Below are 21,823 nucleotides of genomic sequence, written 5' to 3'. Positions count from 1 at the left end.
TCACTCAAGGGCACTTTTTTTTTTTAACCAAGCGGAACCATTTAGCTGAACAAAAGATAGTACTTGAAATCACAGGTGACCCCAAGATAAAGCCTTTAATTCTCCAACACCAGGTGTTTAACTTGGAAACCTTGCCCAGACTCCCCATGAGATATCTGCAGATATTTTCAGATAATTATACCCAGGAGTCACCAGAATCCTGAAACTTTGAGTCCTGAATCCTTTATAAGAAAGGAGGGGAAGCTGAGATCCAAGAGACATAAAGTCACTGATATTTGGGGGGATGCTGCAGACCAGTTCCTTCCCTACCGGAAGGCCATGGATACCTCCCATTGGAAGAGGATCTTAAACATCTGTCTGTCAAACCTGTCTTCCCATATGTCTAGACAAGGTTTTCAGTCTCCTTGGTACCTGTTTCCATAACTCTGCAGGATAGAGGCTGACACCAGATGCTCCTCTCTGGCGTTCCAGCAGCAGACTGGATGGTGCCCTGTCCAGGGAAGGCCCACTGTGGCCTGGCTGGTGGCACCAGGAAGACTGATTATCTGGACTAATATCATGCTCAGGGGCCTCCTCTCCAAAGCAGGGGCTCACAGGGGAGAAGGCTGAGGCACCACTGGCCTCCAGTTTTGCTTTGTCTGGTGCTGGAAGGAATCCAGCCCTGGACAGACCCAGACACATTGCTTCCGTTTGAATAGAGAGGACTGTTTTTAGCAACACATTAAAATAGGCTTGAAGACACCCCATGCTAAGGTTAGACACTGAACCGCTAGGGGGTTTTGGTTTCTTTCCTTCTGCAGCAAGATGAAGTTCCTTATTCAGGAACTGTCAGCTGCCTTCCCATTCTCCCTTCCCCACCACGGTTGTACCTTACTTCTGCTGCTCCTCTGTCTCCTCCTCACTATTATGCATTAAGTTCTTATCAATTAGATATATCCCTCAAATGAATGATTGCCACTCAGTTTAATTACCGGTTGCTTGCCTGATTACAAGGGAGCCTCTTGAGAATCACACAAAATTCCTTGTTGCTCCTTCCTCCTCTCACTGGCCACATTCATTAAACTAAATTTAATATGATATATTTGCCCGGCTTTGATTCTTCCTCTGGTGAGAGGGTTGGAAGCTCTGCAAAGTATAATCACCAGCCAAGAAAAGCCAAAGTTATAAAAATGCAGGGTTTTTTTTTAGTTACTTTAGGGATATGAGAAAAGGTATATGTTCTGTTGGACCTGTTTTGCTATTTCCTAAGAATTTCTAGGGCGTCTGACTACTGCACAGAGCTTCTCTAGATTAAGGGAATTAGATTTATTTAGTTGAGAGAAGAAAAGAGAATAAATAGATTTATCGTCTGTATTCAAAATTGGAAAGGATGGTTTTATGAAGCATGCCACTCAGATGTTCTCCATCTCCACTGAGGGCCAATGAAAAGAAGTTGGCGTAAAGGACAGCAAGAGGGATTTGGGTTAGCTGTCAAGAGCTTTCAGGCTGTGGAATGAGAAATAGAGATGGATTGTGGAATTTCCTTCCCTGGTGGTCTTTATGAATGGGTGCAACTCTCCTTGGAATGTTGAGTAATCCCGCTTGGAGACAGGAGAGAGACGAGATGTTCTCAGCAAGCACCCTCTCTCCTGCTGACTGAGGCTTGAGGGCAGTTGGGTTTCCTACCCATCGAGTGGGAAAAGCAAAGGTGAGGCCCAGGCAGGCCAGCCTCATGATGGTGGTTGCTGGTCCCTGCCCTCCTTTCCAGCTGGAAGGCCAGTGCACAGCCCTGCACAATGACAAGCATGAAACCAAGGCTGAGAATACCAAGCTGAGACTCACCAACCAGGAGCTGGCCCAGGAGCTGGAGCGGACCTCCCGCGAACTGCAGGATGCTCAGCAGCAGCTGGAGAGCCTCCAGCAAGAGGCCTGCAAGCTGCACCAGGAGAAGGAGATGTGAGTCTGGCTTTTGTATGCCTCTGTTGCCATCCTCCAGCTCCCTCCCCTGCTGTCCGCATGTCACCTTCCCTCCCAGAGATGTCTCGTCACCTATGAAATGAAGCTTTGGGCTCCCTGCTTTCTGAGACTACTAAATAGACCGGTAGGTACTGTGCTGTGCCTTGCATAGGATTAACGTTAAAGATTCAACCCCTGTCTGGGAAAACTAATTATATGATTAGAAAGACATGTTATTCCACCAACAAATATAAGGCAGTGTGAGCAGATGCTGAGATGAGTGGACAGAGCACTTAGGATTGTCAGAGTTGAGAGACCTGGAGGCCTTGGTGGACTACAGAGAAACAGGGAGGACTTCAGAGCATGGAATGGGATGGGATGTGCGACAGGGCACTGGAATCTTCATTTCAGACCCATCCTTTCTTTTTGCCAGTATTCCTCTGTTGACTCTGTGGGCCCAGTTGGAAAACCCCCAGCTCACCAGGGCCTGGCTTGACAAAGAACAGTTTTTTGGGGTCTAGGATTGGGTCCAGCTTGCTGCACAGAGACAAAGGATGAATCTAGGGTCAGGTCTGCACCTTAAGTTGGAATCACTGAGGAATCGGTCATTGAGCTCAGCTTGGAAACATTGGGTTTTGAGAACAATTCCAGTCAGAGCCCCAAAGAGGAACTTGACTTATTTATTCAGTCATGTATTCATATATTCATATACTTACTCATTTAGCAAACATTTACTGAAACAGTGCCAGATACTGGGTTGGACATTCAACATACATTATCATCTCACTTGAGTGTCACGGCATTCCAGTGTGGCAGGTTCAGTTGTTGTCAACTCCAACTAATGGATGAGGAAACTGAGATGCAGAGGTTTGATGTTATTGTCCCAAGATGCTAAGTGTTAGACACATCTTGCTGACTCCCCCCCACCTCAGTGAATAAGGAAATATTTGTATAAGAGTAGGACTGGCTCATTCACTCATTCACATACCCATTCATTCATTCATTCGGCAAAATATAATTTTGTGTCCTGTCCTAGTCTAGGTATTAGGGAAAATTTGCTTTCAGAGAAAAAGGCTATATTACTTACTAGTACTCCATTCTTTAAGTGTGTTAACCCCCTCTGTTCAAGAGTAGGTACCCTCATCCTGTGTGACTGCTGACAAAGTTTTCTCTTAGGCATAAAGCCAACTGTTCTACCAACCTGGCTCGTGTGTGGTGTCCTGTACTGAGTGCCTGGGGTGAGAAGCAGGAAGTGTGTTAAGATCGCTCAAGTTTAAAAAAGTGAAATACTTCCCGGCAGCTGACTTAAAACAACAAAACCCCTCCATCTCAGTTCTTGGATGACCAGTTGTGGAAGGACAGTGTATTTCATTCTAAACAAGTGCAATCAGTTCCTGCTCATCGAGAGCAGGTCAACAAGACACAGGCGTTTAACTTTGCGAACAGAATTAAAGATTCAGGCTCTTAAAATTCAATCAGGTTCCCAAAGCAACAGACATCTGAAGGTGCGAGCATTAGAACGGCAAATGGAAATAAACACCCAGTCCTGAAGCATCCTATCACAGCATGAGGATTAAAATCTTTCTGAAGTCTTATCTTAATTAGCCAAATCAGAGACATGTTCTCTGGAGGCTGCGAATTGAGAAGAGGGATGGAGTGTTAGGAAGAGGGGAGGAACATGATTCCAGAACCTACACAGCTTGTTTCCCAGGAGCTTGCAGGGTCTTGTGCAGCTGGAAAGCAGGCTGGAGCCCAGGAGAGTATGTCTTGCTAGGGAAGTCAGGAGGGACACACAAGGAAACTTTTGGCTGATTGTGTTCTCTGTAGAACAGACTCACATACCAATGGTAATTTCAGGACCTTAATGCTCTATTCCAGCTCCTTCATTTTGTAAATGGAGAAACTGAGGCTCAGAGAGGTGTAATGATTGACCCAAAGCCACACAGATAGTTAGTACCAGAAAACAGGGAAAAAAGAGCCTAGTTCTGCTGATATTCTTAGTTCTGCTTGCTTCCTTCTTCAATATTTTGCTGCCTGATTCTGCAGAGGAGCAGCAGGGAGAGGGGAGTTTGGAGGTTAACAGATTTAGTCACTTTCAGGAAAGCTAGAATTCTGAATGGGCAAGATTAATTTCCCTGTTCTCTGAAGATACTTAAGGAAAGAGAACTAGATTATAAAATGAGATAAAGAAAGAAGTATCAGGCAAGAAGAGATAATACAAAGATGGTCTGCCAAAAAGCAACTATCTGTATTATTTTTTAGAAATTATTTATTAGAGAAGTTGTAGGTTTCTAGAACAATCATGCATAAAGTACAGGATGCCCATATACCACCCTATTATTAACACCTTGCATTGGTGTGATCATTTGTTGCAACTGATAACAGCAGATGTTTATAATTGTACCATTAACTATAGTCCATGGTTTAACTTAGGGCTCACTGTATTGTGCAGTTCCATGGATTTAAAGAAAAAAAATTTTATTCTAGTAACATATGTACAACCTAAATTTCCATCTTTTCTGTTTATTTTTAAATTAACTTTTATTTTGAGTAGGGAATTTTTGACAAGGTACAATATTCAAAAAGTACAAAAGAACGTACACTCGGGAAAGATCCCCCCTCTCCCCATAGTGCCCACAGCCCAGCAGCCAAAAGGCCACCAAAAAAAATTCTTGTGTATCTTTCCAGGAACATTCTATATATAATCAAGTTCATGTACACACACACACACAAACCATTTTCCTTTAAAAAAATAGTAGCAGACTAGGCGCGCTGCTCCACATTTGCCTTGTATTTTTCATTTAATATATTTAGAGAGTGTTCCATGTCCCATCCCTCTCCTAAAAACAAAAACAGCAGCAGTTCCCTAAAGACAACTAACTATAGACTTCTTGCCAATTACTACTATAAAATATGGCAGACTCTTTACCTTTCTGTTCACATATTACCTGGTTATGGACTTTCAGAATCTCTGGGTTAGATCTTTATTTTAAAGGTCATTTAATCAGATATCCAGGTGCCTTTTTTTTTCCTTAGAGATGACTTCCTTTTTGTCAACACAAAAAATATAGTACTGAATATATGTATTTGCTTATGCAAATATATGCATTTATATACATATGTATTGGCATATATATATACATACATAAAAAAATGCCTGTTTGTGTGTGTGTGTGTGTGTGTGTGTGTTCATACAGCTCCAGTGGTGGGTTCAGTGCCATGTAGACAAGGTCAGAAAAGACCCAGAAAGCCCTGTGGTTTAGGAACTGGTTACTCACAGTCACACATTCTGTGACAACCAGACCTTAGGTCTCCAATACATGATATTTTTTTTTAACTTTTTTTATTAAAAAAAATTAACAAACAAAACATTAAGATATCATTCCATTCTATATGTACAATCAGTAATTCTTAATATCATCACATAGTTGCATATTCATCATTTCTTAGAACATTTGCATCGATTTAGAAAAAGAAATCAAAAGACAACAGAAAAAGAAATAAAACGATAACAGAGAAAAAAAAATTATACATACCATACCCCTTACCCCTCGCTTTCATTTACCACTAGCATTTCAAACTAAATTTATTTTAACATTTGTTCCCCCCTATTATTTATTTTTGTTCCATATGTTCTACTCTTCTGTTGATATAGTAGCTAAAAGGAGCCTCAGACACAAGGTTTTCACATTCACAGAGTCTCATTGTGAAAGCTATATCATTGTTCAATCATCATCAGGAAACATGGCTACTGGAACACAGCTCTACATTTTCAGGCAGTTCCTTCCAGCCTCTCCGCTACATCTTGAACAACAAGGTGATATCTACTTAATGCATAAGAATAACCTCCAGGATAACCTCTCAACTCTGTTTGGAATCTCTAAGCCATTGACATTTAGTCTCATTTCACTCTTCCCCCTTTGGTCGAGAAGGTTCTCTCAATCCCTTGATGTTAATTCTCAGCTCATTCTAGGGTTTTTCTCAGTCCCTTGATGCTGAGTCTCAGCTCATTCCAGGATCTCTGTCCCACGTTGCCAGGAAGGTCCACACCCCTGGGAGTCATGTCCCACGCAGAGAGGGGGAGGGTGGTGAGACTGCTCGTCATGTTGGCTGGAGAGAGAGGCCACATCTGAGCAACAAAAGAGGCTCTCTTGGGGGTGACTCTTGGGCCTAAATTTTAAGTAGACTTGACCTATCCTTTGTGGGGTTGTTTCATATGAACAAACCCCAAGACTGGGGGCTCAGCCTATAGCTTTGGTTGTCCACACTGCTTGTGAGAATATCAAGAATTCAACTTGGGGAAGTTGAATTTCTCCCCACTCTTACCATTCCCCGAAGGGGGCTTGCAAATAATTTTCCAGTCACTGATCAAATCACTCTGGGATTCATCGGGGCATCACTCTCGATAAACCAACAAAATCTCATGTCCCACCTGAGATTCCAAGTACTTATGACATTCAATCAAACTATCTACATGAGTTATATTAGGAAATGCTCTAGTCAAAATATAAATTTTGTAACAAATAAACATTTTTTGCTTTAGTCTCACACATAAGGTGACATTGTAAAGTATTATCATCTATTTTCAGCACCCTGCAATAATGACATTCCTTTGTTCTTCCTCATGCAAAAACATTTTTAAAATTTGTACATTTAGTCACTATTATTATACACTCTAGGCATTCCTAGATTATACCATCTCGATCTTTACCATCTATCTTTCTTTCTGATTTCATTTATATCCCCAGCCCTCCTCCCTCTATCATTCTCACATGCAGCTTCATTCAGTGTTTTAACATAATTACATTACAGTTAGGTAGTATTGTGCTGTCCATTTCTGAGTTTTTATATTCAGTCCTGTTGCACAATCTGTATCCCTTCAGCTCCAATTACCCAATATCTCACCCTATTTCTGTCTCCTGATGGTCTCTGTTACCAAGGAAATATTCCAAGTTTATTCACTAATGTCAGTTCATATCAGTGAGACCATACAGTATTTGTCCTTTTGTGTCTGGCTAATCACACTCAGCATAATGTCCTTAAGGTCCGTTCATGTTGTTACATACTTCATAACTTTATTCTGTCTTACAGTTGCATAATATTCCATCTTATGTAAATGTCACAGTTTGTTTAGTCAACTGTCTGTTGATGGACATTTTGGCTGTTTCCATCTCTTGGTAATTGTTAATAATGCTGCTATAAACATTGGTGTGTAAATGTCCATTTGTGTCCTTGGCCTCGTGTCCTTTGAGTAGAGACAGCATATAGATGGGTCCTGTTTTTTAATCCATTCTGCCAGACTATGTCTTTTGATTGGAGAGTTTAATCCATTAACATTCAGTGTTATTACTGCATGGGTAGTACTTTCTTCTACTATTTTGCCTTCTGGATTTTATATGTCATATCTAATTTTCCTTCTTTTTACCTTTACTCATAGTCTTCCTTTCTACACTCTTCTCCACACCTCTCTCTTCTGTCTTCGTATCTGTCTCTAGTATACCCTTTAGTATTTCTTGCAGAGCTGGTCTCTTGGTCACAAATTCTCTCAGTGATTTTTTGTCTGAAAATGTTTTAATTTCTCCCTCATTTTTGAAGGACAGTTTTGCTGGATATAGAATTCTTGGTTGGCAGTTTTTCTCTTTTAATAATTTAAATATATTATCCCACTGTCTTCTCGCCTCCGTGGTTTCTGCTTAGAGATCTGCACATAGTCTTATTGGGCTTCCCTTGTATGTGATGGATTGCTTTTCTCTTGCTGCTTTCAAGATCCTCTCTTTCTCTTTGACCTCTGACATTCTGATTATTAAATGTCTTGGAGTATGTCTATTTGGATCTATTCTCTTTGGGGTACGCTGCACTTCTTGGATCTGTAATTTTAAGTCTTTCATAAGAGTTGGGAAATTTTCAGTGATAATTTCCTCCATTAGTTTTTCTCCTCCTTTTCCCTTCTCTTCTCCTTCCGGGACACCCACAACACGTATATTCATGCGCTTCATATTGTCTTTCAATTCCCTGAGTCCCTGCTCATATTTTTCCATTTTTTTCCTATAGTTTCTGTTTCTTGTCGGATTTCAGATGTTCCATCCTCCAGTTTTGAAATCCTATGATCTGTCTCTCGAAATCTACCATTGTAGGTTTCCATTGTTTTTTTTCATCTCTTCTACTGTGTCTTTCATTCCCATAAGTTCTGTGATTTGTTTTTTCAGACTTTCAGTTTCTTCTTTTTGTTCTTTCCTTACCTTCTTTATATCCTCCCTCAATTCATTGATTTGGTTTCTGATGAGGTTTTCCATGTCTGTTTGTACATTCTGAATTAATTGTTTCAGCTCCTGTGTGTCATTTGAATTGTTGGTTTGTTCCTTTGACTGGGCCATATCTTCAATTTTCCTAGTGTGATTTGTTATTTTTTGCTGTTGTCTAGGCATTTAATTACCTTAATTAGTTTATTCTGGAGATTGCTTTCACTTCTTTTATCTAGGGTTTTCTTGCTGGATGAATTTGTTGTCTATCTGTTCTTTGACATTCTGTTCAGCTTTATCTGAACCTTTAGCTTAAGTTTTGTTTAACAGAGGAGAATTTTTCAGTTCTTGTTTTCTTGTTTCTTGACCTGCTTGTGTGGTGCCTTCCCCCCCACACACACTTAGGAGGGTCTACTTAGGTATTATAGACCCCAGCCAGATTTTCCCAGACCAAACTGGCTTCCTATCGGAGGAAAGAGTCACCTGTGTCAGTTTTCCCTGAGGGTGAGACCCAGCAGGTTGAAAGACTTTCCTGCGAAGTCTCTGGACTCTATTTTTCTTATCCTGCCTAGTATGTGGTGCTTGTCTGACTACAGGTCCCACCAGCATAAGATGATGCGGTACCTTTAACTTTGGCAGACTCTCCCTGCTGGGGGCGGGGTGGAGACAGAGGAGAGGTTGTAGGCTGGTTTTAATGGCTTCAAATTACCAAGCCCTGGTGTCTGAATTCCTTGATGGAGGGATTCCACCTGAGTTGGGCTCCACCCCTCCCCTGGGGAAGGCAGAGGCTCCAGACAAGCTCCCAAAAGAGCTCACTTCTGCCTATGCCTGGGGCAGTTGCAGCCTGAAAAGTCCTTCCACTGTATCCAGAGTCAGTCAAGCCTTTGTAGATACACAGCCACAAAAACCTCTGTTTCCTTCTTTTTTTTTTTTTTATCCCCTTTTTCTGTCAGTCCTGCCCCCTTGGCGCTGGGGCAAAAATGAGCAACCTCCACTTTGATCAGGTTCACCTAAGCTGGGGGCCTGTTTTTAGTAGTCAGAATTTGTTAATTAGTTCCACAATTGGCGTTTGATTGTGCCCAGTCCCTGTTGCTGGTCAAGTCCTTTCCTTTCCCCTCCGGGAAGCGGCCTGTGGGGGAGGGGCGCTGGCCGCCGCAGCTTTGGGGAACTCATGGTTCGAGGGGGTGCTCGCAGCCGGTCCAGCTGGTCCAGACTGGGGTACGCTATGTGTCCGGTCACTGACGTGGCCCCAGGAGCTGTTCTGTACTGTTTCTGGTTATTTAGTAGTTCTGGAGCACAAACTAAAACGTGCATGTTGTTAAGCCGCCATCTTGACCCGGAAATCCAATGCATGAGTTTTGTTAGCAGGGGCAAGCTGCTCCTGACTGCCCCTGGGGAGCAGCGGGGCCTGGGTTGGGGTGGGGGAGCCTTAAAGCTGACCCTGGGCATCTCTGGCTCCCAGGGACAGCGTCAGGAAACAAGCCGCCCATTGAAGCAGAGTCCTATGTGGGGATTCGGGGACCCAGTTTGGATAATGAGAAATACATTGGTTTCCCTCAAGTTGAAATGAAAAATAATTGGTAATAAAATATTAGGGATTCGCAGCTCGGTAGGAAATAGGGAAGTTTTGTTGCTTAATTAGGATTGTCTGAAGTGAGCTTAAGATTTAATTTAGTCTGTTATTGTTGTAAATTGACTTTATAACTATTCTGTAAAGGGAAGAGACACATACACACCTACACACGCATACCCCAAAAAGCTGTTCTTTGGCAAGCCAGGCCCTGGTGAATTGGGGCTTTTCCAGCTCGGCCCACTTAGTCAACAGAGGAATACTGGCAAAAAGAAAGGATGGGTCTGAAGTGAAGATTCCAGTGCCCTGTCGCACATCCCATACCTCTGAAGGAATCAGGTTGTGAGTATGTTGTAGGAGAGTCCTGCAGACCAGCATGTGGCACTGTTTTGCCAGCTCTGTGATGACATGGATGGAGTGGCGAAGGGGTCATTGTCCTCGCCAAACCCAGGACATCACAAGTCATGTCACCCCGACAGCCAGTGGTGAGTGGCTCAGCATCAGCCTATAACGTGCCCCTACACTACAAGTCATGGTGGGGTTTGGAAGGTGCAAATTTGGACCCCGAGCTGGGAGAGGAGGAGTAAACATTTCTCTAGGTTAGCCCAGCAGTAAGAGACTGCTTAGACCAGGCAGAATTGTGAAAGTAAACAAGGTTTAGCTTCCAGTGTCACCCAATTTTGGCTTTATTTTTTCCTTTTTACCTGAGTGGTACTAAATACCTACCCAGCTCGTTTCTCCCTTTCACCTATTTTTTCTTTCTTCTCTCTCTCCCTCCTTCCCTCCTTCCTTCCTTCCTTCCTTTCCTTTCTCCCTCTCTTCCTCCCTCTTTCCTCCCCTCTCCTCTTTCCTCCCTCTCTCTCTCCCTCCCTTTCCCCTTTTCTCTTTCCCCTTCCCCTTCTCCCTTTCCCCTTCCCTCCTTTCCTCCCCTCTCCTTTCTTTCTTCCACAACTATTTTTTGACCACACCTGAATGCATGCTCAGCACTGCTGAGGATACAGCTATAAACAAACCAGGCACAGCCTGTGCCCTGGGTCTAAACTGCCATCCAGCCTTCCTGTATAATGTCCTCTCAGCTTCTCTCTCTTTCCTCAAAATTCTTGATATGGTTGACACATTCATACTGTGATGTAAGTGACTCATAACTGATATATTAAATCCCTATGTTGTACCTGGAGATAAGAAATCCTCAGCCAAAGAAATGAATGCCCAACAGTGGAAATTCCAGATATCTGGGAACAGATTGGGGACTAACAGGAAAGTGAGGAAGGGAGAAATATTCCTTCAGTGGCCCTGAAAACTAAACTAAGCCAGCCTCTAGGGGAAGAAATTTACAAGCTCTGCTAATACTCATCATGATTGGGCTGGAGGAAATATTTTAATTCTTCTGAAGTTAGGGTATGGCAGGATTGTTTGGAGCCTGGGAAAAAAGCAGAGTGATAATCTGCTCACATTCCCAGGGTGGCTGGGTGAAGAGGTTGGGGCAGGGGCAGGGTTTGGGTAGGATGTCTAGTTGGAACACTGGTTCAGTCATGGATTCTGTGTGTGACCGTGGGGAAGGTACTGAACCTCCTTCACTGTCAGTGTCTCTAACATGGAGATCACTTCGCCTTCCAAAGGCGGCGTCCATGATGATTCAGTGAGGCAACGGGTAGGAATGCCCCGCACAGAGCAGGTGCTTTCTCCAGGATGGCCAGTATCCCTCGAATCCCCTCTGACCCCATTCAGGGCATTGCCTGCTTGTTTCCCACGTAACAGCCAGGGGTGTCTCCCTTGAGCGCAGCATCGCCTGCCCTGGTAGCCACCTCCCGAGAACCATCACTCACACCCCCCTGCATTTGCCTCCTCCCCAGGGAAGTGTACCGCGTGACAGAGAGCCTGCAGCGGGAGAAGTCGGGGCTCCTGAAGCAGCTGGATTTCCTGAGGTGCGTCAGCCCCAGAAGTGTTCCTGGGGGTACATCCCCGACAACCCCCGATGAGAGGCCCAGTCTGAGAGTGTCTTTCCTGCCCACCTTTTAGAAACATCACTTCTAAGACAGCGCCCTCCTTCTCCTCATCCCTGACAGGTTGTTGGGACAGCTGGTGCCACCCACCCTGCTTCATTTGAGTTGTCCACACAAGTCCTCTCCCCTCTCCAGTTTGCATCTCTTTGTGGGTAGGCTCTGCCTCCTTCCTCCTTGTGTCTCTGCAGCACCTTGCATGCTGCTAGCACAAGTAAGGGGGGAGTTAAATTTATTGAGTATCTTATCTTTATCAGATCTATTATTAGTAACTCTTTCACCTTCAACAAAACTGTTAGGCAGTAAGGACATTATCGATATGAGTCAACAGATGAGGAAACTGATATTAGATAATTTAAATAATTTACCAAAAGTGGCTCAGCACTTCATTGGCAGAGGCAGAATTCAGAACCAGATCTGGCTGATTCTTTTTACTCTGCACGTTCCATTAATGTTTGTCGAATGAATAAGAAAGGAGTTTCCTCCACCTTCCAATAATAAATAATAATTATTATTATTTATAAATAATAATAAATAAATAATAATTATTATTATTTATAAATAATAATTTTAGTCTGGATGTTGCCAAAAAGATAAATCTGTAGTACTGAGGGTGGGGAGGAGATGGAGTTTTCAATTTTGTCTGCGAGGTTTCTAAGTTTCTGTGCCTGCTGCCTGCTGAACATTTTTTGGGCAATGGTGATGAAACAGAAGGCCCTTAGGTTCTGATTTTTAAAGTGCAAGTGGTTTTGAATCACTTCCTGAGTTTGTTATGAAGTTTTTTTTGTTGTTGTTGTTTTCTATTTGAAAGCAAGCTAAGGCCATTGTGTCTGGCTTCTAGGATGCTACCCAACTGAAAAGTCCTTCAAACCGGATGCATTTCAGATTTGCTCCACTCAACACATAATTCAAACAGGCCTCCAAAGACGGGGGAGATGGAAGGCGTTTTTAGATGGCCAAGTTTTAATCCATTTGAGAGTTCTTGATTCGTAGGAAGCCTTTAGTGAATGGAAGAGAACAAGATGTACAAAGACAAGTGTTTGTTTCTTTTTCTTTTTTTTTTTTTCTGTTGTACTTAGAAGATGTAAAAGGGCAGATTCAAAGCAAATGAGCAGGGAAGAATGACAAGGCAGCGCTCTACAATACTTATGGTCTTTTCAATGGAGGCTAGCATTCATGTGGTCACAGCCCTGAAGCCTCTCTCCTTACTCCATGGTTACCAGCTTTAATTCTGTCAGCTGATGCAAACCCAGATGTGAGGGCAGTGAGAAATAGGAATCAAGGAGAGAGATAATGCCCAGGACAGTGGGAGTATGGAGGTGTGTGGAGGCTGGTGGTGGGACTGGGACACTGGCCAGGATTTAATAGGGTGAGGAGGGGGATTGTCTTGGTTCCCCAAGGCCGCTAGGACGAAGGCTACACACAGGTGGCTTAAACAACTGAGATTAACTGTCCCACAGTTTTGGAGGCAAGAAGTCCAAAATCAAGGTCTTGACAGACCTTGCCTCTCCTGAAGTCTTAGCATCCCGGTGCTGGCTTACTGCAGTCCTTGGGGCTCCTTGGCTTGCATCCCCACCTCCGTCACATGCGATCTGCTTCATTCTCTGGCTTCCACTGACTTCTGACTTCCACTTCCTTATCCAATTTCCTTAGCTTCTGAGGGCTTCAGCCATTGGATTAAAGCCCACCCTCCTTCAGTTGGCCACATGTTAATAACAGCGTCTTCAAAGGCCCTATCTATAATGGGATCACACCCACAGGAACGTGAATGAAGACCTGAACATGTCTTTTGTGGGAGACATGATTCAGTCCCCAACAGGAACTACGATCCTAATACAATTGGGGGCAATTTCGGGATCCTTGATCAGGAATATGAATTTTGGAGCTGAATCTGGTCCACCATCCTAGTGCTGCCTTTCAGTAGCTTGTCCAACTTTGGGTGATTGGATTAACTGACCTCAAACTAAATTCAAGTCTTAGCTTTTTGTGCCTAGCTCATGGGCTTCTTTTGAGAACTAGATGATATATGTGAGTAGGAATCACAACAGGGCAATGATGTGAGTGAAAGCAGATGCATTTTAAAAGTAGAGCATTTCTTTAAATACTAAATCATCTGTATAGAGATGACTATGCTACACAAAGCAAGAAACAACACAGCATCCTCCCAAAGTGTGGTTACCCAGGTCTCCCAAAGCCCTCACCCATGTCCAAGACTATTAATGTGAAGCCCACACAGAGTGAGGGTCCTTCTGGCATTAGAAGCTCACTTTGCCATTCTTGGGTCTCTTTTTAATGCCCTCCTCATGTCTCCTGACTTGTACTGAAGACCCTGCAGTGTGCCTGCCTGCTCACCTCGTTCAGGTGACTGGTTTAAAATAACTCCTGCACATTCCTAAGTGTTTTCTGCAAGACTGGGGGCACTGGAGGTCAGTTGCTCAGACCTGCCTAAAATCTAGTCCTATAGTATGGAAAAAGCACTTTGCAAAGGGCCTAGCTCCTTATAAGTACCCCAAAAATGGCCACAGTATAATCGTGAGAGTGGATCACTGCTAGGCTCTCTCTTCCCCTTCCGCAGTAAATAAAATTCTTGACCGTTAGGCTCAAGTGCACTCTGTGGTCTTGGTTCCCAAGGCCACTAGGACGAAGGCTACACACAGGTGGCTTAAACAACTGAGATTAATTGTCCCACAGTTTTGGAGGCACTCTGCTGCCACATTAAACCCCCAATACCTCCTTTCTCATCTTCAGGCTCAAATCCTTATTTTGTGGAAACATTCAGAATATCACAAGAGAATGCCCCTCACCCCCCACCCTGCGCTGTCTGTCCCCACACCACTGCCTCTCTTTTGTCCTGGTGGATGTACTCCCTTGCTCCTCCTGAAGGCCACCATCCCACCCCCAACATGCATGGGGTCCAGAATTGGATCCCATCCTTTCCTACTTCCTTAAGGGCCTTATTCCAGCATTTGTTCTCTCTCTCCTCCATTGTCACTTTTTTTCCTCTTTTGGAGAGATGTACTTTAATATTTGTTATCCAGTACACTTGTTCTCATTTCCCCATCCAGCTGCTTTCCATTTCTTTAGTCCCTTTAGAAGAAATCTTCTCAGGAGTTCCTTAGAGGCACCATCTCCATTTCCTTTTCTCACATTCTCGACCCAGGCAGGCTTTCTCCACCACTGTTCCACTGCAGCAGCTCCTGTCTGGGTCACCAGTGACCTCCACTTTGCTAAAAATATTAGTCAATTCTTAGGGCCCCACCCTTGCCTCTCAGCAATCTATTTTCAGCACAGCATCCAGAGGGGATCCTTTTAAAACTTGAGTCAGATCATGACATCCTCTGTCAAAACCCCACAACAGTTCCATATCACATTTGGAGTAAAAGTCAAATTTCTCACAGTGGTGTGCATGGCCCTGAGTGGTCAATTCTCCGTCCCGCCCTCCCCTCTCCGCCCTGCAGTGCGTCTCTGTCCTCATCCCCTGCTCCTCTACATCCCCTGCTGACCTCTTTCCTACTCCTTACACATACCAGGCTCATTCCAGCTCAAGGCTTTGCCCTGTGGTTTCTTCTGCCTGGTACCTGCATAGCTGCTCCTTCCACTGTCAAGTCTCAGATGCCGTCTTATGGGTGGGACCTCCCTGGCCACTCTATTTAAAACACCATTCCACCTTCTGGTGCTCCTGGTCCCACTTCCCTGCTTTATTTTTCTCAATAGCAATTATCTCCTCATGAAAATACAAATACCTCAAGAGCAGGAACTTCCTGTTTTGTCCATTCTTGTCACTCTGATACCTAGAACACTGTTGAATGCAGGTGTGCTCAGGAGACATCTGTTGAATGCGTGATTGAATGAATAAATGAATGGGTGGATGGATGCTTCAAAGACAGTGACAGCAATTCACCCAATAACCAGTTTACAGTTAGAGCTGGAACTCCCTCGACACCCTTGGGAAGAGGCTACCCTAGTGACAGGAGAGACCGTGCAGGATTCTGAAGGACTGAGGGTATCGGATTGTTTTGTCTGTCCCCTGCCTCCCAGCTGGTCCTCATACTAACTACCCTCTGCCATCAACCGCTATCCCCAAGAGAAGAGATTGCACACCTCCCTTAACCTTCCACCCTGGTCCTTACCCTGGACCCTTCAGACTGGCCAACCAGCTGCTATGGATTAGTCAAGGACCAATTCCATTTGAATTTGTTTTCCTTTGTTTATCCAAAGGGAAAGGAACAAGCACCTCCGGGATGAACGGGACATATGTTTCCAGGTAATTGGCCTAATGCTCCCTTTTTAGGAATATGCAAGGATTGGGGACCAAGTGGGAGCAGAGTATGTGCTGGGATTGGCCTGAGAATGTCCTGCGACTTGGGTCCTGTCTATCCTTTCTGTGTGGGGAGGACGATGGCATAAGATTTTTTTGAAAATAACAAAAATGCAAGGTAGCCTAGAGAGTAATTGTGTATTATTAATTTTCCATGAAGAAACACACTTTCTTTTGGCATAACAAGACTGAAATATTTGGGATGGTCATGCATTTCTTGGATGTAGAAATGATTGTTCTATCCATGAGATGGCGCAGTTGAAATGGCATTATCAGTTTTAACCCAAAATGCTCATGTTTTTTTCTTCATTTAAATCTGCATGTCTTGATGAAAATTTTGCGTTTTTAAACTGTCATTGAACAAATTAAAAATCTATTTTTTGCCATTTACATAGTGGATGTTATGTACAGTTTTTGCTCTGGGGACCATTACCCTCCATACTTGATCGTCATGCTTATCCACTTTCCCACAAGTCAAAACTCCTATATTTATTTAAAGATCTTTACTTTGGGGCTGCATTAAACAAAATCTTGGCTTTATGATCTCCCCCCACTCCTTTAGACAGTAGCTGTTGGGTGTCCTAAAGGGAAGAAAAATGGAGCGGGGGGGGGTGGGGTGGGGGAGCAGGTTATTGATGTGACTTCTTAATTATCAGGATTATCATATCATGAATTTCATGTGTGTCCTTGGGCAAGTCATTAGCCTTCTTGGACCATAACTCTGACTGTCACATAAGACAGTGTTACCTTTTTATAACCTCTATGTTATAGGGATTTTGGAGAAAAACTCTGAGGAAGAGAAGGATGGTGTGCACTGGAAATTTAGCTGTCGCGCATAAGGCCTTGAATTAAGTCCGACTTGGTTCACGGCTGCAAACCCCTGCGGGACCTTGCTAACCCACCGTTTCTCTTATATCACCGACTGGCAGCAAACGTTTCTGCCGCCCACCTATATCTGCTCTTAATGTGAGGCTTAGCCTACACATGTTTGTTTGATGATGATAATGCTTATAATTGTTTTACAAGTAACACTGAATTTATTTGAAAATTTCCAACCAAAATGTCACCCTAATCCCTCGGCCTTGCCTCCCTTTACCTGCCAAACTCATTTTGCTTTGACAGGGGAATGGAATTAAGAACCTTTATGGGAAAGAGAAGAAAGAGTGATATAATCATGTTCATGCTGAATAATAAAGATTAATTTGGAATCATTATAGCCATGCCTTCAGGGCCCCTGGGAAGATGGCAACTCCTCCTTCTCTCATTAAGGATCACTGGGAATGTAGGGATGGCTGAATAGCTTCTTCCTGTGATCTATCTCCCCCTCACCTCCTGGGAGACATCTGTTAGGGAGCCTTAGAAAAGAGGGCTGGAGCTCCCCCCCCCACTCCATCCAGGTTCTCTGTTACAGATGTTTGAACAATTTGTCTACACCCAGCCGACTTCCCACCAAACATCTGAACTTCCTTCTGCCAGCTACATAGCCATGGACAGGGCACCAAGTTAATTGGCCCTCTGTGCTGGTCCCCTTCTCATTATATCTGGGGCTGTGGAAATAAAGGGGGTTTGGAACCACACAGAGAGTGTGATTTAAAGATGTACCGAATACTTTACTGCCCCCAAATATTTTTCCTATGCATTGGACGTTTACCTCTTCCTATTTGTCCTCTTGCCAATTATCAGTACTCCTGTGAAGGACAACATAGGAGACCCCAGGCACTAAGCGCTGCATTCACTCATTCAGTTAGATTATTAGAAAGCAGATAGAGAAGTTCTGGTAATAAATTATTGCAAAAGGAAAGAACAGGTGATCGTGGACAGGAAGACAGAACACAGCTTGCTTCCTTCAGAATTTTGGGTGGAACCTGCCCTATGGGGTATGAGCCATTTTCTGCTCAAAGATTGGGGCACATCACCAGGCATGGCTCTGAAGGCATTTTGTGTTTCATACAGAAAGATAAGGTAGCCAAGGCAAACACAGCTTCTTCCAAGGCAAGCTGGAAACAGAGATCTGGCTCCGTGATAGGCAAATATGTGGACAGCAGAGGGATTCTTAGAAGGTAAGTCATCATCGGTTTGCTCATCTGTTCATTCATCTCGCATGCTGTGAGTCTGCTCTGAGGCTGTGCTGGGAGCAGATTGGTCCCTAGAGCCCTTGGTTTCTGGTGGGCAAATCTAGGGGCACCTGCACTCTTTCCCCTTGAGTCCTATAGGACATGTCCCTTCCTCTTCTGACCTCTGGGATAAGGGGACTGTGCAGAGCAGTCTCTGGAGCAGGCATTGCCTTCTGTGACTGCCTTGCTCCAGTGCACATCTGCAGAGAGGGACTGAAGAAATGCTGTAAATCAGCAGAGAAGAGGGAGGGTCTGGAAAGACAGAGGCGGAGGCTGTGGCTGCATGATGCTCAGCTGAGCAGAGTGGATGCACTTGGCTTCTACTTGGCTATGAAGGTTAATTATGTGTCCTATGGAATCTCCAATAGTTGATCTCCTCTCACAGACAGAAATGGGGCCTGTACTTGAGAGATCATTTCAAATATTGATATTTAATTACGTCAAAGATAGCACGTTTTGCTGCTATTGGACAACGTTGGACTGAATTTGAATCCCCAAAGGGCTGGCTCATTGCTCATTCGAAGAGACAAGCTGGACCCCTACCTCCTCTTGTTTTTGGCATGTGCTCCATCCACGTAGATGGGCACAGAGAGGCAGAGGCAGCCAGACTCCTGAACACAGACCTGGACAGAGAGTGTACAGCTTTGCTCACCTCGGAGACTCTGAGAACTGTAAGCAGGAAATGGACAGATAAAAGGGAGGGAGACTCTGGGGATGGCAGTCTTTGGGCCTGAGCATTGCAAATTCCTTTTCTAAATAACTGAACAGTGAGAAATTTGGCTCCCAATTTCTGCAATTTTTTTCTCCAAGAAATGCTTTATTTTAGGGACCATTTAAGTGGCCATTTCTTCTCTGGTTGGAAGGAGTTTGAAAAACATGCTGTGTGCATGTGCGTGCGCTTGTCACGCGTTTGTATTTCAAACAGGCATAAGCAGAATGAAAGTGAATGGAAGACCAGTTCTGTGCTGAAGTATTAGTAGTTGGCAGGTCATTAGATAGGATATATAGGAAATCTGTTGGGAAGAAGACTGTCATCTTTTATTAAAAACCATGATTTTTATTGGTAAATGTAAAGGTGCTTGATTATTTAAAATCCTTTATTTTATATCGAGGACCCAAACTGATACTCCATTTTCATGAGCAAACTCTATATCTTAATTTATTTCAGAGTTGCGGTTAACTTCAGAACATGATACATGCATTTTCTTTTCCCTTCCTGCTGTTGGTCCTTAGGAGTAAGAGATAATAGAAGCCAGGGGACAAAATAAAGGGCTTTTGTCTATTCTTCATATTCTATGTGATTTGCCTACTTCTTTCTTCTTTGGCCTTATCACCTCACTGCTTCAGCCCAATTCCGTTTTATTTTTTCTCCTAATCCTTTTGTTTATTTGTTTGTATTCCCATTTTGGATTTAAGATCCTCCCTCTCAAAGTCCTGTCATCTTTACACAACTCTCAAACCTTCAGAAATTGTTCACAAAAACCTGAGAGAAACTTCATTGCCAGGAAGGACTTGTAAGGTCTTTGCTATGAAAACTTTCTGAAAATATAGCCTGGCATTGGCCCAGCCTCCAGGTGCCCAGTTTCCTCTGTCTCCTACTGCTTCTCCTTGCCTTTGCTTCTTAGATACTTCTGGAAAGGTTTCTGTGGCTACTTACTCCTGATTCTGCCGGGAACACTGGAAGAGAAGGCGAAGAGGAGGTAAGGCAGGTGCAGATGCCCTGCCTGGCTTCCTTCTCACCCAAAGCCCAGGTCCAAGTGGGCGGCTGCCTTAGAGCAGGAAAGCAATTGCCTCATTGAGGGGTGGAGCCGTATCCCTCACATCACTGAGGGCTGCTTTGGGAACACAACTGCTCCTTATACCTTGTCTTATTTGTGAGATAGGCAGGGCAGGTGGTCCACATTTCATGGGTAAAGAACCTGAGGCTTGAGGAGTGGCAGCATTTTATCTAAGGACATACAGGTAGAAAGTGCTGGCATTGAGAACAAAACCAAGGGCACCTGACTGTTAACCCAAGGTGTTTTATTTTGGGATCTGTCATACTCCTTTCTTCACATCCTTTACTTCTCCTGAATAGACTTCCCTTCTCGTGATCTTTGAAAAGATATTTGTTTGTATCTTTATTCTTTTAGTCCCCCACTAGGCCAAGCACTAGATCTGTCTGCAATAATAGTGGCCACCATCATCATCATCATCATCAGGTACTTAGGGTTGGTAATGAATGGACTAAAGAATGCCATGCCTGTTTTTTTCTCTATTTCCTGGAGCTCTCTTCTTCCAAGAAGTGGTAGTCTTCAGTTTTCTGTTTGTCACAAAAGCTGTCTGCCCTCCCAGCTTCCATAATGACATGCTCTAATGTCCCCTAACTCTTCTTTCTTCCCCACCTGAAAATAGCCAGTCAGAGGAGGAAGAAGATGTATTTGGCCACCTGAGGAGGAGAAGCTCCGTGGGGCTCAGTGGGTGTCCCCTCGCAGAAGGGGACTCAGGAGTTGGGGAGCCAGGGACTGGGGGCCCGCCACCCCGGATGCTCCGCCGAATCATCTCCATTGAAGAAGACCCCCTGCCCCAGCTCCTGGATGGGGGCTTGGAGAGGCCGCTGAGCAGATGCCCAGAAGAGGAGGAGGTCTCTGAGCATGGGGCACAAGCACAAATGCAGCCGGCTCCATCCTTGGAGCACACCCCCACTAGTTCCCGAGGGCAGCCTGTTGGAAAAGAATCACTGTCTAAGGTAAGGGCACATCCCATGTTAGTTTGCAGATGTCACTCCTATGATCTTTCATTTGTATCTGAGCTCGAGGGTCCCAAGGCGCAGCCCAGGGAATCAGTTGCAGCTGGTCTTGTGAGCACTGTTTTTGTGTCCTTCAGATACCATCTTCCCCTGTGTAGCTGAGTGTTGTGAGTAGCGACTCAGGGGTCCTGCTAGATCCTCCTTAGACCTCTGCTGTTGACTCCATTCCCCACCCTGTGCTCTCTTTTCTGACCCAAATTCAAAAGCATTTATTAAGCACCTGCTTAGGATAGACCCCTCAATGTACAATATCACTGACTTTTAAAATTGCACGTCTCTTTGTATTTTGAGATTGTTCAACAGGGCCAATCCCTTGCTTTGGATGTTTTGCAGAGCATGATTTTTCTTTCGGTGCTTTCTCCGTCATCTAGTTCCAAAGCTCATCCTCCCATTCACAAATAGCCTTGCCCACTCCTCCTTGTAGCGTGGTCCTGCTGGCTCCCACCCTCCCCACAGGGTCTTCCCGCCAAACACTGCTGGGAGGAAGGAGTTCATATGAGAGCCCTTCCACTGACTCATGGCAATGACGTTCCTGCCCTGTTTGTGACTCCGGCCTCAGAACAGGCTCCTCAAGCCCTCCATCTTCCACTGGGCCCTCTAAACCAGGTTTGAAAATGCCCATGGCAGTGTGAAAGAGGCTGCCTGCCTGGGGGGCAGCCTGCTGGGCCATTGGCATGTGGCATTGGCATGTGGGCCTAGAAGCCTTCTCTGGTCTCTGCACTGTGACGTCTTAGCAGAGATTATCATGGTTCTTGGGCCTGAATTTAGGTTCCTGTTCCAGAGGCCACTCCGTTGAAGTCCCCTAGCTCATGGGAGAGTGGAGAACTGGGTGGCACCACTGTGGCAAGGGGCCTCTCCC

The 21,823-nt window shown here is 44.4% G+C and overlaps 1 protein-coding gene across 3 annotated transcripts in view; it reads left to right on the top strand.

Annotated features, from left to right (window-relative positions):
- The window catches only part of CRACR2A (calcium release activated channel regulator 2A), a 131,814-nt gene that overhangs the window by 87,626 nt on the left and 22,365 nt on the right, over positions 1-21,823 (top strand). For all 3 annotated transcript variants that reach the window (XM_077169715.1, XM_077169717.1, XM_077169716.1), the window contains 5 exons: positions 1,748-1,935; positions 11,598-11,669; positions 15,963-16,008; positions 18,016-18,122; positions 20,571-20,904. In XM_077169715.1, coding sequence (XP_077025830.1) covers positions 1,748-1,935; positions 11,598-11,669; positions 15,963-16,008; positions 18,016-18,122; positions 20,571-20,904 — 747 coding nt within the window. The remainder of the gene's footprint in view (positions 1-1,747; positions 1,936-11,597; positions 11,670-15,962; positions 16,009-18,015; positions 18,123-20,570; positions 20,905-21,823) is intronic.

This window comes from Tamandua tetradactyla, chromosome 7, assembly GCF_023851605.1.
Source record: "Tamandua tetradactyla isolate mTamTet1 chromosome 7, mTamTet1.pri, whole genome shotgun sequence".
Taxonomy (NCBI): Eukaryota; Metazoa; Chordata; class Mammalia; order Pilosa; family Myrmecophagidae; genus Tamandua; species Tamandua tetradactyla.
The sequence above is the reverse complement of the archived record's forward strand: the minus strand, read 5'-3'. Positions and strand labels throughout refer to the sequence as shown.